This window comes from Mixophyes fleayi, chromosome 1 (genome assembly GCF_038048845.1).
Source record: "Mixophyes fleayi isolate aMixFle1 chromosome 1, aMixFle1.hap1, whole genome shotgun sequence".
Lineage (NCBI taxonomy): Eukaryota > Metazoa > Chordata > Amphibia > Anura > Limnodynastidae > Mixophyes > Mixophyes fleayi.
This window is the reverse complement of record NC_134402.1, coordinates 283,440,599-283,456,891: the sequence shown is the minus strand read 5'-3', so window position 1 is coordinate 283,456,891 and position 16,293 is coordinate 283,440,599. Positions and strand designations below refer to the sequence as shown.

Sequence of the window (16,293 nt, the reverse complement as noted above, 5' to 3'; positions counted from 1 at the left end):
TTTCTAACTGTATATATAATATTAAAAATACTCAAGGTGATTTTGCAAGTGCTATGACTTAGAAGGCTTACAATAACAAAGTGTGCAGCTAGCACTGGCTTATATTAATAATAATAATTATAATAATAATAATAATAATAATAATAATAATAATAACAACAAGCTATGCAATCAGTACAGTGTGAAACTGACCTTTATGAAATCTTGATACATATTACCCTGCATTGTACTCACAAATTCACCATAAACCAAGTTTGTAGGATCTGCCTTAGTGGAAATAGATGCTTGTAAGAAAATATTTTGGTAGTGAATATAAGAATGATTAAAATGGTTTGTGAATAATCATTAGCTTTTTCCACATTGTATAGTGTAATACTGAAGAATTTTCAACTTTGTGTGTGATTTCCTGCGATCTTGGCAAAATACTATGCAAGAAAATTAAATGACACAATTATTTGACATTGTTGAATCCAAAAGTATTGTCATTTTATAAATGTTTGCAAAAGTTGTCAATTCATATGGTGTGTGAAAGAACTGTGATATTCACAAATATTATCATATGTCAAATATAGTCCTATATTATAATCATATATTGTAAAGATGTTGATAGTGTCAATGCATGTATATAATGGATAACGTCAGAAACAAACATAATGTCAATAACACCCATGTAATATTTGACTAGTCATGCATGGATAGTTTTAAATAAAATAAATTATAAAGACATTTTCAGAAAATCTACACCAAATACCAATGCAAAATATTGAGTTGTAGTCAGCATGAAATTAATTGGCCTTGGTCACCCTGGATTTTATAGGGTTTGAATGCATTTTGAGCTAAATATAGCAATAAAACTTGAGCGATGTTTGGGTACTTTAGTACCTGGAAATGAGTGCAGGCGTACATCACCGTGATGTCCAGAGGGACATCATGGGGAATTGAATTCTCCCCTAAGAACTGTCTAATTAGGATGTAACAAATACATGATTTTGCTAAATGCTGTGAGTCATGGTCGGACAAATTCAAACTTTGATTCTGTTGTTATTTTAGTGTGCAGGTCAGAGGTTCTGCTTCCTGGAGTTAAAATGAAACATTTTATATATTATTTAGCCCCACCTCCTGAACTTTAATATGCAAATAATACTACAGATTTAGTTCAGTGTTTCTCAAAGTCTTTAGTAAATTGATCCGGTATTCAGCCATGTCCTAAACTATGGACTCACTGTTTTGCTATTAGAAAGTCTTGGGTATAAATGTATCAAATAGTGATTTTTGCAAATCGTCGATATCAGGCGACTTTGTATGGTAAATTTAAAGCGGCAATGGCTTTAAAGGAAAAACTTGCCGTTAAAGCTATTCCCACTTTAAATTTACCACTCAAAGTCGCCAGATATCAGCATTTTGCAAAAAAAAAAACGTTATTTGATACTTTTACCACCTGGAGTCCATTACCACCAAAAATAGAAGTATGAACTCATTTAAATATAAAATAGAAGTATAAAACCATTTAAATCAAACGTCAACAAAACAATAATAAATCTACTCAGTGCCCTATGTGGTAAAAATCAACATGAAAATGCCAGTTTCTGCCTTTGTCCTGTATATGCATTTAACAAAAATATCCAGCATACATTGCCTTGTTGTACTGTACATATTTCAATGTATATTGGATTTTTTGTAATTTCCATTGAGTATTATTTGAGTTTCATGCATATATATAATGCTTTTACAGATATTTTATTTATAAAAAGCAAAACATTCTATACACAATAATTATAGGCCTGTCATTCATTTGTTACCCTGTCTACTGCATTTACAAAAGCGAGGCCTGTTGTAAATTGAAAAGCTCATAATAGAGAGTCTAAGGCCAGTGTTGAATGGTCTTGCTGTTGTTTTGTGTGATAAACAATTAGGATGTTTTACCCTGAAGATGAGGATGCTGAAGAAGCATTGACTTATTACACACTTCCAGTACAACATACCAGCTTTACTTCACCTGAGCATCCTATCCTTCAACATGATCATGCAATATTACTAAATTAAAGTACTTCCCACTCTTAAATAGAGATGCTCACACCTGGTTCAATGGCCTCAGACTTTTGGTCAAATCAATCTCAAAGGTATCACAATTTTTTTAGTTCGATCACAATGGTTCGAAGTTTGCGTCTGCAGCTCATAGTTAAGACATACCAAGACAAACTATACCCTATGCCTTTCCTGCCTGTTCAAGACTAAATGGGTGCATTACAAGTCATTTTCAAACTTTAGAACTGGTTTGAGAAACACTTTGAAACAATTTCGGGCATCTCTGATCTTAAAGACTCACACATATAGTTAAATATAAAGACAAAGGCAGTTCCTTTGAAAAGTGTTTCATTCTGGAAGTGTGTAATCATATTCATCTGTTCATAACAATGTACCCTACGCGTAATTTTAGTATATAGTACCATAGTTGCTATAGTTACGTAGAACATTGTGTGTTACTTTTATAGTATATTACTGATGGGAACACCCTAAAGTGTTTACAACCTAATGTACTACACTGTTATCTTCTTGAACAATTGGCACAAGTATTTGCCATAAGTCACCAATTAAAGTCAAATGCGTCATCTTATGACTTCCATGAGCAGCTGCCACATTTAGAGCATGATTTTATGAGATGGAACACATTGTTAGAGGAAACTGTATTATTTCAAATCTGTGTGAAGACGGAGATTTAATCTATATGAATTCAAGCTTATGCTTTTGGGATTTCCCATCTAGTCATTACACTATTAAAGTGCACTGGTGCAGCTAGAATACATTATGGTCATCCTACTGATACCATTGTGTTCTTGCTGGTGAGAACTGAAACATTTCACATATTTCAGAGATTTTTGTGAACTTTCTTTGCTCTTTATGAGCAAGAACAGTAATCCATGTGTGATTAATGTATATTGACATGTTCCTACTGGGTTTCATGCTTTCTGGAGCTGTTCAGAATGTGTGGTCCCTGGTTAACAATGTAGTTGGTGTTTTGTGTCCAGAGGTGCAATCCATGTTGCTTGGCAACATAATATTCTTAGAGTGTGTGCATTCCTCATTTTACACTGGTTGGTTGAAACAAGCAGCTCAGATGTTTTAATTATGCAACTAAAAGTTGCTAATGTCTCTTAATCTCCCCAAGCCTATATGTACAACTCCCATAGCATACTAGACTATATGATGTTTTAATTAACATGCTGTTTCAAGGGGCATAGGGAAATAACATTTCTTTGGATTCCCTGTAGGAGAACTTTTCTGCCGAAGTTCATTAAAACCTAGACTGAAGGTGGTGGGTTTAAAGGACAGATAATTCTTTAAAACTTCTGGAGGTTGTATTGCAATAAAGTTTAGTAAATTTCTGCATGTATTTGTAGTGTGCATTAAACATATGTAATTCCACAGCGCTGAACATCAGTCCCTGTCCCATTTTGGGGCTTACTAAATTCCGTAACACACACACACACACACACATACTAGGGTCAATTTGTTAGCAGCCAATTAACCTACCAGTAGTTTTGGGAGTGTGGGAGGAAACCGGAGCACCCGGAGGAAACCCACGCAAACACAGGGAGAACATACAAACTCCACACAGATAAGGCCATGGTCGGGAATTGAACTCATGACCCCATTGCTGTAAGGCAGAAGTGCTAACCACTTAGCCACCGTGCTAAGCGACAAAGCTTTAAATCATGTAAAATATGGAAAAAAAACACAATGCATAGTGTATATTTAACTTTATTTCTTCTGCTTAAGGCTTTTCCACTATCACAACTAAGTTGTTGTGAAACACTCTGTCTAGTTCTGTGATAAACATTTCGACACTAAATGTTGTGTTTACTGTTAAGCACATGTTGCATGTAGAAACCACATGGGGAACTGAAGTGTGCTGTACATTTGCCCTGTATCAATTTATGTTTGTAGATAATAAAGAAATGTTTTCAGTCATTTTAAAAGTGAAACCAAGTTAGCATAAGCATGTCTTTATTGGCCCCCAATCCGTCCTGTGGTCTCTCACTTTTTACTTATGGATAGAGGGTTATTGTGGAACAGGTGCAGCAGGCTTTAGTACTGATGGGCAATGTAATTGTGCAATATTTGCTGTAGAATTTGGTAACAGAGTACTAAGCAGACAAACAGTACTTTAGAAAAGGATAGCGAGCGCCATCTTGTGGAATTATCACCGAAGTACATTTTCTGACATTAATATGTGGAGTCCCTATGTACAAGTACAATGGTGATAATCTGTGTGCTTTGTTCAGTTTTCAGATTGCTTTTCAGTTTTTTGTAAAGTGAACTTTAAATGATATATTTCTGAATTGAAGCTTGCCAACATGCAGCACATCAAAAAGTATTGAAGTTTTCAATATGCTACCATAAACATACATACTCAAGAAAACACACAAAACAAAAAAGAGACACAATAAATATCAAATATCAAAAAGAAAACTTGAGAGGAAAACCACTAGTCGATAAGGCTGAATCATTGTGAACTGAAGGTCAATATTGACTCTCGCAATAGAATCTCCAAATACACTGGTATATTCAGTTATAAATGCAAGAGTCATAAAATTAAAACTATCTACCTAGAAGAAATGTAAACTGTGCAACAAATAATCAAATGTATGATGTCAAATCAAATAGATGGATGGAAGACAAAAGTGTATTTAAATTTGTGAGTCAGTTTTAATTATTTATTTGATAGCAACATGCATTTAGTAATATTTATTCCAGCGACTTATAAATAAAAGCATCTGGCTATAGGCAGAATAGTCACCATAGTTCCAAGAACAGACTGGGGGTATATTTACTTAACTGCGGGTTTGAAAAAGTGGAGTCAGATTCTAGCTGTCATTTTGTAGAATGTACTAAGTAAATGATGCTTAGAATCTGATTGGTTGGTACAGGCAACATCTCCTCTTTTTCAAACCCACAGTTTAGTAAATATACCCCTGGATGTTTTTGTGATAGCTTTAGTGTTAACACCCAGTGGTAAGAAAGGTTATAGTCCTTACTGGTGCCTGCACAACATTTTGGTCTGCCTTATTTGGGAAACCGGCATATTGAGGTCAGTGTTCTCCAGTTAGCACACTGGCAGTGGCCGTTTTTTTATCCACAAAGCAACTTTAGTTTTCCCCATCCTCAGATTTGGCAGAGAGCTAGTGTCAGCATATGCTATTAATGAGATGCCTTTTGCATGATCTGGCCTCACTTTATATGGGAAACCTCAGTTACAGGTACATAAGTGTCAATGTAATATAGACTTTAAAATGTACAAATGAGGCACAATGAATAAAGACAGCCCTAATGTCCCCTAGTTCTCATAACTTATCTAATATATAATTTAAGCTCCAATGAGCATTAACTTAAGTTTGTTATTAATTAAGGGAATGATCCTAAGGAGTTAAAAGGACATTGAATTTTACATTTTATCTTTTTTCAGCATGGGCGTTGCCATATCAGAATGGAATCCCACAAATCATTTGCCAGAGGCACTACTTGCCAGTGGAAAGTGGGCAAACACATATGTATGCTCATGGTTTAGACCAGGGGAGGGTTGGCAAATTGCCTGGTTGGCAAGATACAACTCAGCAGCTTATTAGGAACATTTTAAAGGGAAAATAATGCAGGTGGCCCAGTGAGCTAGCCCAAGGTAGCCCACTATGGGACATGTCAAGGGGCCATATGCCCCCTTGCCCCCTAGCCCGGCTTGCCCCTGGTTTAGACAACAGGACCCACAGTTTTGCAGCTTTATAAATTACCTTCAATATTTTATTATTTTGTGCAGTTTTCTAAAGAAGAATATTATTCATTGTTTTACATATACCAAAATATAATGATAATTCTCCCAGGTTTTGCCTGTGGGATGTGATCCATTTGTGCACAGTGTTCTCACAGAGGGACAAGGCAATTGATACATTGTTTCTTTTGGATAGAACTATACAACTGGCTATCAGAAATATTTTCACATCTGTTATATGGGAAACAGGTTTTTATGGAAAAAAAATAGTTGTTATAGTTTATTTTTCTGATTTTTGTCAACACCGTCATAACCTGGAATGAGTTAGACTATAGTTAAAAACCAAGAAGTAACATTTTTTTTAATAATACAAAAGACGACTTTATAATATATATATAGTGTATGTGTGTGTGTGTGTGTGTGTGTGTGTATTTATATAGTGACAGAGTCACTGGTTTGATTGGCAGGTATTCATGTCCCAGGCTGTCTGACTTACATGCTTTTAAACCCAGGGAGATTGCTATGTATAGGAAGCAGCATCCAAAAGAGTGTGTTTGGCTTCAGGAAAAACTGGTAAGGATCTCTGTTGTTTTGTATGGGGAGAGCAGGGTGGGCTCCATGCAAAAGGCCCTTCTGGTCTGCAGGCTCACAGCAGACTAATTAGGAGCTGCACATGAGTGATGGCTGTAAAAGGCTGCAGCTCTGCCTCAATCAGGCTCTTAGACCTGGAGAGGGGGGTTAGTTGCCTTCTGAGAGACTCTGCTGTGGTGAGCAATAATATGTGTTTGATTTGTGTGTGTGGTATAAGGTCCTGCACACTTGAGAGAGTTTCTACATGAAATGTCTAGTGAGTGCCGGACAGGCAAGGCTTTTTTATTTATGTTTTGTTCACTTGAATGTGCTAATAAAACTGACTGAGGTCAGTTACACTGTAAATAATGGACTTGTATGACTATATTGCTGCTGTTTGCTGCCATCTACCCCGGGAGATGGTACCTATTGCCCTCTCACGGTCAATATATATATATATATATATATATATATATATATATATATATATATATATATATATATAATTATACATACACACACAGTATATCTATTTATCTACACATACTTCAAACTGTCCGACATATTGAGGGTGGTTAAATTAACAGTGATATGGGGGAGGGGCAGGTCCCTTGTGCCAATTATATGAGAGGGATGATTAATTGCTATTTACATTCTAAGGGAGAGTGTATCTAACTAACATTAAGTAGCAAGCTATTATTTTACACAACATTATTTAAATAAAAATAGTTTGTGTAAAGTATTGGGTAAAGAGGAGTTAGCTATTAAATGTTTATTACTAAGTTCCCAATGAATTCACAATATTATCTACATTGTACTCATCCAAGACAAATTGTAGGCATAGATAACATTTGTCAACTTCAAAAAAGTCATCTTTCAATTATACCTCTCCCACAGATTGAATTAATGAATACAATGAGGGCGTAAAATGCATTTAAAAAAAAAAAGAAGAAACGCACGTGAAACGTTACCTGTTAATAATATAGTAATTAATGGCAAAACATTTCTTTAAAAAGTTTTGTTTTTTTTATTTTTCCCCAATGAAAAACATTTATTAGGATGTAATTAACGTCTACTGTAAATAGAAAACATTTATACAGTTGCTCTTGACTGCAAACACATGTTCCAGCATGTATAAACAGCCGTCATCACTAGTAATCGGCACTTAGACTAGAGCTGCTACCGGAGCAAGAGATATGGCTGAAAATAAAATACCTTAGAGATGCACAGAACTTGAATTAGACGCTGCTGCATGCGCTCCAGCTTGGCACGCCCCTATTGTACATTTAATAGAGCATCCGCCCCTACCCTACCTAATTCCCCCCTGAAATCGTAAGCTGTCGAAAGTGTCATTTTTGCACTCCAAGATGAATTGGAAGTTGCTGCTTTCGGTGGCGTATGGTCCAGTTTCGGGCATGCACAAAGCAATTATATGCAAAAAAACGCCACTTACGAATCAAGCCCTGGGTGTGCTCTTTTTGCTGTTTAGCAATCTCTGCAGCACCTCCTAATCCAACACTATACTAGCAAGCTTGCTATATCAATACACAATCCTGCCTTCTTGCGCACCACACCTCCAGGTACTCCACTACACCAGTCACCAGTGAGCTAGGTCACAATTCCCTGGAACTACTGTGAAGACTAACTCTTCACCAACTTTGAGACACAAACTTAGTACTCAGGCCCAACTGCACAATAGAGTGAGGCGCTTCAAACTGGAACCGTCAATGGCTGCTACCAGAACTCAGGGTGGACACTCGCAGAGCTCTGTAGCATACACTGCCTAAATTGGAACCCTCAGGAAACCTGCCAGAACTCACATCCAGACACCCAATTGGAACCAGCAGCTTGCACTACTGGAACTGAAAAGGGTGGTGCTGCACTGCCAGTGAGGGATCTGTCCACTGAACCTGAATCCCTGCTAGTATCTCATAATTTTAGGGGATAATGCAGTTAGCCACAACCAGAGGGGAGAATACCAGGATTTATACAAGATTTCTTACTGTATTGAAAGACTCTACCCTGTTCTATTCTGCCCCCAACAAGACAGACACAGATTTGTGCTCCCACAAGCCTATCATCTGTCCTTGCTTTTACTTAAATGGTACCGGACTGGGCTCGGACTCTATGAGCATTTACCTCCTAACTAACCACAGGTTAGTCTTCTATTTGCTATCACAGGCCTACATCCTGACAATTACTCAGATAGACCTTAGGTCTAAGTCTAGGTGCTGCTGGGGGTCTCAGGCCTAGAGCCTGCTGCAGGGTGCCACAGACCTTGCTCCTGAGTTAAATATATTTGACCCACAGGCTTACCTATAGCCTGAACTGTCGCACCATAAAAGAATGTCCCTAGATACTTCTAAATAAACCCTAACTGCGCCAAGGCCTTGTGAACCCTACTGCCAGACAGGTTTAGAGCCCAGCTCGCCTAGGACCTTGTGCCTGTGAGCGATTTTATCTCCCTCTTAAGGATCCTTATAGTGCCGGGACTTGTGCCTTAGTGTAAGAGAGAAGATAGAATGCAGGTCCTGGCCTGGGAGAGGTGGGTGCCCAAGAAAGGGCCTTACCTGACTCAAGTGATCTTCAGGGGTCTGCAGCTTCCTCTTTCATCTGTCTCCCCACCACCATAATCCTCAAGGCCCTGCTGAAGAGGTGACTTTCAAGGGCTCCATGCCGCTGATTCTCCGCTACTTCTCCATAGCTCTGCAGCTGTACGTCCCACAACATCCTTCTCTCTTGCTCACCACAGTTGAACTTACCAATGGCACCTGGCACAGTAACTTAATAGGCTGCTGGCGCACCAATGTCACACTCTGATGTTGCAACGCTCCGCCAAAAGTTCAAATGGCCAGACGGTGAACCAAGATTGGCTTACCAGCCCAGCCACCAGGAAACTGGAAGGCGAATCGCTCCCAATTTGCTGCCGCCATTGTTGGGGAGCCAGGAACATGGAACATGCCGGGGGGGCTCACTGGACTTTGGACACCCAGGAGAGTTCCCCGGCGAGTCGCTCTTCACAGCTACTCCTGAAGCTTTCTTTTTTGATCAGGTCAATCAACCTAAGTAACACACATCTGTGAGCAAATCCAGTAGTAACCCACCAATTTGTGTCAGTGTCTACCATCAACTTTACCAGTGTGTATTATAAGTATAGGAGTAGAACCTCTTCAATCATAGGTTGACACAGCATGAACACATGAACAAATACATACACACATAGATAACTGCTAGTTTATGTTCAGGGGCACTTTCCAGTTGACCAGTTTTTACCCAGAAATGCTGTTCCTTTTCTGCTCTTAGTTAACGCTTTTATATTTGCATTTTGTTATTGCCTTCCATAATGGTTTGCTAAATAGTAATATCCCAGTCCTATGTGTTTGCAGTAACTATGGGTATTAGTCTATATTATTAACAAGTACACTATGGCAGATATTCTAGATGTGGGACAATCATATGACAATGGGCTGACACGATTTAGTGTGAACTTAAATGGAGCAAGTTATGCCCAATATGAATATATACTTGTGTTTATGTATTTATATTGGTAACAAGTAGGTGCAGTTTGGAATATCCATTAACAGGTAGCAATTTTGTCACCTCTTCTTGTTGTTAGCAGCTCCAGGATGGTACACCCCACTGATGGAATATACACTGTAACCTAATATACATAACAACCTGTACCAATCTCATAATGAATATTACCCACCTCTAAGTTTGACCAAATATTAAGTAATATGATGAGATTCCGTTGAGCTCTGCCCTTTGTTTTAATCTTCCAGTATATAAGTATTTGTATATTTCAGTACATCTGTTCATTTTCTGATTGTACGTTCTGTGCCAGAAGTTTGTCTGTACATGGCAGATATGTTGTACACACATATCTGATAATATTGTTACTTCCTCTGTAAACCAAATGTTGAAATGCAGTTTATACTGTGTTTTCAACTTGGTCACCTTAGTATGTTTCAGTTTCCGTACGTAGCTGTGCTGTAAATCACTCAGCACTGTGATCTCTCCCTTCACAGTTGTGGTAGTGATATTGATATTGTGTTGTCTAAATAGCAGTGGCATAAACCACAAATGGATTTTAAGCCATTTTACAATTGATGCTCTGTGGTCAGGATATGTTCACTAATGCCTGACTGAAGACTCACAATGGAAAGGTAAGCTTGAGATGAGCTCTATAAATATACAGTTATTGAGAATATACATAGACCAGGGGGTAAATGTATCAAGCTGAGAGTTTTCCGGCGAGTTTGAAAAGTGGAGGTGTTGCCTATATCAACCAATCAGATTCTAGCTATCATTTTGTAGAATGTACCAAATAAATGATAGCTAGATTCTGATTGGTTTTTCAAACCCGCAGGAAAACTCTCAGCTTGATACATTTACCCCTAGGTGTTACTTCACTTGAGCATTTCTTTACAGTCATACATGTTAGAGAAGGTGTGTACATTTCTTTTGAAATGCATAATTTCGTTAAAATGGTTTAGTAAAATACAGTTAGTTAATAGTTTAGTTAAATTAGTTAAAATACTCTATGCCATAATAGCAAATATTTATTTACAGGTGATCTACTCTTGATGGTTTATTACCAGGTAGAATGATATTATCATACAACAGTATTTGGTGCACTGTTAGAGTGATAGTTTGTATATATTTGGAGGTTGAAAACTAAGTTCAACACAAACTTTTACATGGCGACTTTGGGTGGACAATTTAATGGACAAATCTGTGCTAGTGAGCTAGCCGTTCCTGATGTTCATAGTGTATAGTAACAGAACAGTGTGAAAAGACACAAAACAGGGTAAAGGAGAGAACAAGCATTGCTATGTAGATCACAGGCTAATATTATCTTATGAATATCCTGCAATTAGACAAATTAAGTATTGTCAAACCTAGACATAGAACATGACAAATGCCTATCTTAAACTCACAGGTCTTACGCTATATATAAATATTTTCAATCTATACTTCTAGAATCCTACCCTCGTATAATGATCCCTTCTCACATTTATACGTGAAGTCGTAAAGAAAAGGAGTTTTGCTTTTTTGAGAGAAGTTGCGTGCTAGAGAATCGGGATTACAATTGATAACTGTAATGTTAATCGATTGCTACACCTTCTTATTTAATTTATGTCTTCTTTCCAAGCGAGAATATCCAGGTTTCGGTTGGATCTATTTTAAGGTGAATTACATAGCCTAATATATTTCATTTGTTTCCATACATTTCAGTTCATTTATTTTAAATAAATTACTTTAAATGTAATACTTGTTTTACTGTATTTTTGCAAACATTGTTGTCACCTCCTATTTTGTGTGTTTTCCTCCATTCTTGTGTGTGTGCCTTTTTTACAGGGTAATCTACCTCCAGATTACAGGATAAGTTTGATCGATATTGGTCTCGTTATTGAGTACCTGATGGGAGGAGCTTACCGCTGCAACTATACAAGGAAAAGGTTTCGAACTCTTTATCACAATTTATTTGGGCCAAAGAGAGTAAGTTAACATTTTTACAGTATCTTATCAAATTGTCATCTGCCCATACATTCCCTTGATGAATAAAGATACTGTTGTAAGGAGGAAGGATTAATATCTTGTTATTGCATCATTTTTTTTTTTACTTTTTGCCACACTGTAAAATTGTCTATTTCATTTCTATATACTCTATGAGATAGGTTTTTTTCATATGTTTATAATATATGTTCATAGAGTAGCATGAATATGCACAGACACAGTGATGAAAATGAAGAAAGATTATATTGTTTTGGACAGCGATAGTAGCCGTCGGTGCTGTTTTAATGTGCAAGCATTATTCCTGCATATGGCAGGATTACTAGGAAAATCAATTGCACAGAGCGCTAAAACACGCAGAGCCTTGAACCAGCACGTTGCACGGAACTTAAATTTAGAGATGAAGTTGAAGTGATTTTTTAAAAATTAGCAGCAGGACAGGCTGTTTCGCAGAGGTGCGAAGTTCCGGTGACAACAATTTTGAGTCCAATTTTTTACTTTCCCATTCCATGAAATGGTGTTCTGCTGAATTTATTGTCTATAAAAAAAGCTGGGATGATGACAGTGTCAATAATTTGGTTCTGTGGAGTGTTTTGGGTATAATAAGGGAGAAGTGTGTGTGGAACATAAATGTTAGGAGATTCTCTGTTAAAGTCCAAATTCTGCCAAAACTCCAGATGTGGAATGAGGCGGATATACTTGAAATTTTCACTTCTCTCTAATTACATCTTTACGGTCAGGAAATTCAGACAATAGCTTTATGCAATCCATTTCACATCGGGGAACCTATTCAGGCAAACAAATAAAATAAACTGACTGATGAAAACCTTTTCTAGGGACTACTCCACATGCACGTAATTAATGGGTAAGCATAACGTCTATTACATAGTATACATCTAAAACATTCTCAATAGCAAAATTATACATTTGTTATTTGTATGTGTTTCTTCTTTGTTATTGTGTATATTAATAAATAACAATTAGAAATCTTGAACCCATCCATTCACTACAAGAAGTGTAACAAGATTGATTTTGAGAACATGTAGGATTGTAAACCTGTTACTGAAAGTCCCTGAGCTCCATTTTGTTATATATGCTGCTTCTACTTGCAGTTTTAAAGAACGCATAATGATATGTCCAAAGGAATGTTAGCCATATGTCATTAATTTTAAAAGCGCCAGTAATAAGTATTAACCCTATGTCATGTAACTGGGTGTGAGCGCCTATTGTAGTTGTTCTGAGTGTAAGCATCTATGAAGTGAGTGGGTTAAAACCAAACACTAGAAAGTTCACATGGTTGGGCCAAACTGTAGCACAATCAGATCCTTAGAACCCCCGCAACACAAACTGTACACTCATAAAAGCAGCAACAAAATATATGTGTGAAACACACTTCTACATGGAACAAATATCATATATCCAAACATTAAAAGCAATTTCACCTCTGGGAAGCAATGGGAGTGAGTATAACAGTACACAACATAAATCACTAGCTGCTACTACCTTTTACAATGTTAAATCAATCTCCACTACTCCCAAAACATATTAACACCTTCTGATGACCTTGTTTTATTTGTTTTATGGCCACATTAAATCTTTTATCCGACCCATCATGAAGCTCTACCTTTCCTTCCTCTGATGTTAATGTTAATATGTTATTTTTTTCTACCTTTTTCCAACATTTTCTTCCAAGTCAAATTCTTTACACTAAAAATTCACATGAGCATGATAGATTCTCTCCTGTGTCTTACTTTATCTCTGGCTTCATGCAACTATTAAATGTAGAGCAAGAAATTATATTCCAATACTGCAAAATGACAATTTCTTCTGAAAGGTATAACGTTGTATTACATGCAAGTAATATTTATTATATATGTTGACATTATTCACTATTGTTTCCCAAACAGCCAAAAGCACTGAAGCTATTAGGAATGGAGGTGAGTTCAGCTTCCATCCACTTTGGACTTGCTGAAATAAACAAGAAATCTAAGCTGACAACACATAAACTGCCTAATACATTAGATATGGATTAGATGACAATCAATGTAATATTTTTATTATTTAGGAATTCTAGACAGAAGTACATGGCTTGTTGACATATAATATTATAATTCAGTTTTGTTCATATTAAATTATTAGAATACATGATTAACAATAATTTTCTGATAACCTGACGCAGATTAATTCATTTTAATAATCAGTTACATATTAATATATGTAGGAAAATGCAAATAGTGAAACACAATTACTTACCCAGTCCCAGAAATATATGCTGGTCTTATGGATCAGTGCAGAAGGTAATGCTGCACATTATGTGGCAAGTCATCATATATTATTAAGTGTAAATAGCTGTGACATCAAGTTACCAAGCATTGCCTTTCCCATCTGAACTTTGTGGAATCTGTTGCAATGGTTTGCATATCTCTTTTAAATTATTTTTCATTTCCAATGTAGGAGCACTCAAAACCTCATTGTACATTTTGGGCTTTATGTAGCGTCCAACTGAACAGTGCAAAAAGCACTTTTAGCCAAGGATCCGTGTCAGTTTGCATTCAGACTGAGACTGATCTCTCTGTTGCACCTCTCTCTGCGCTTAGAGAGGTGGACCGGAGAATGTAGTGGGCGAGCCTAGCAATGTAAAGGTGTGTTCACGTTCTTTACATGCTATGCTGAGTTGAAAGCAGCCGCAGATAGGTCTCTAGGAGACGTATCTTTTGTGGGTGCTTTCTGCTGGTGCAACAGACCTTGCTGTATTAAAAAAATTAATAAAAAAAATTAATACAATTTTAAAAAAGGTGTACACCCTCTCCCAAACAGTTTAACCAACCCTAGTGCTATTTGGGGGGAATTTTTTTTAAAAAATTCTAGTCATTTAATTATTCAGTAATCTGGTTTACAGGGTCACTCTGACTGATACACTTAAGTGTATCATGCACACCGGCCCATAAGGCAGATAAAGAGGTGTGTTTGTGCAATTTACATAGTATTCTGAGTTGCATGGATGTCAAGATCTATTTGACTTGGAATACTGTGTACAATACAGGATGCAATTTACACTTACGAGTTAAATGTACATTGCGTCCGACTCTACATCAGGTCCTTTGTGAGCACTGGCTTGCTGCTTGCTATAAGATGTAAGAATACTTGTAGTTACTTTGCAATTCTATTCCCTGGATAAAATAATTCAGTCTGCAGCCTCATGCCTTTATATTGTCACTTTGTTGATATGCTATATAATGTTTGGCTAAAGCTGGGCTCTTTGGGGAAGTCCATGAGCAGAATGTATAGTTCTGGGGATTTGCTTCCTTATTATGTTCTTATTAGATGGGCTATTACATACAGTTCCCACAATATTTACAATTCCCAGTTACTTTCAAGTCCATCCATTGCTAAATGAAGCATTTTCTTTTTTGATACCTTCATATTTTTTGCCTAGCTTTAGACTTTTAGTGCCCCTGTCCAGAAACTTGAATTATTTCTATTCCTGAGATAGTAGGAAATTAAATGAAGAGTAAACCTTAAATAAATATAAAAACGGCAGCCTAAACGTTTACCTCTCCTAAATTTACCAATATGGTTGGTTATTAGGTAAGGTAACCAATTGCCCTCTGGTGCAGTTGGGTATTTGCCAATATCCAGGTGCAGAATTCATGTACCTAGATTTTATTTCAGTAACGAATTGAAAGCATAACTTTACAAATGCTCAAATATAGAGTTGTCAATTATATTATCGATCCATATAATGGGGGCTGCTAACTTTTGGCAATTGAGCAGCACACAAACATATAGTTTCAGTTGTTCTTGATTTTGATAACCCAACCCACCCCAACACAAAAAAAATCAAATGAATGACACATTCATAAAGCAAGAAAAAGGCCATTGTCAGTTTGATGTGAAAGACCATTAGTTTTAAATTAAAACATATTAATACATTAAATTAAAATGTAATTAGCATGGCATTAATATAAAGCAAAACAAAAGCTTATTGTAGCTTTATTAAAGTATAACATGTTTGAAAATATTTAATTTATCATGCAGATTTATTACTTTGCTAGTTAGCGGCAAATATATAGTGTTATTTATTTTATTTTATGAAACCCTTTTTCTTTTTGTACTTAATTTTTACTAAAAAAGCCTATAAAATGATATATTTTTTTAAGTATATATTTTTCTTCTAAATGTCATTAATATTTTAATATGTTAAGTTTTCCACTAAGACTATCTATCTATCTAGCTATCTATCTATCTACCTTTAATATACTACATATATATTATATACATTCTATTAATCCTACTAAAGTTTTAAGATTCACTGATAGCAAATGAATTACATATATTTAGGAATGCCTATTTTATTTAAGTATATACTGAGTTATCAAACAAGGAAGTGTTTTTTTTTTCTTTAGTAACCTTACATACAGATATTATCTAGAGGCATAATACTC

At 36.3% G+C, this 16,293-nt stretch overlaps 1 protein-coding gene across 5 annotated transcripts in view; it reads left to right on the top strand.

Moving 5' to 3' along the window:
- TRPM3 (transient receptor potential cation channel subfamily M member 3) overlaps nucleotides 1-16,293 on the top strand; it is a 295,149-nt gene that overhangs the window by 201,482 nt on the left and 77,374 nt on the right. For 3 of the 5 annotated variants that reach the window (XM_075210971.1, XM_075210970.1, XM_075210968.1), the window contains one exon: nucleotides 11,693-11,833. In XM_075210971.1, coding sequence (XP_075067072.1) covers nucleotides 11,693-11,833 — 141 coding nt within the window. Of the gene's footprint in view, nucleotides 1-11,692; nucleotides 11,834-13,755; nucleotides 13,786-16,293 lie in introns of all 5 variants that reach the window. The other 2 variants (XM_075210969.1, XM_075210967.1) reach the window with 1 other exon arrangement.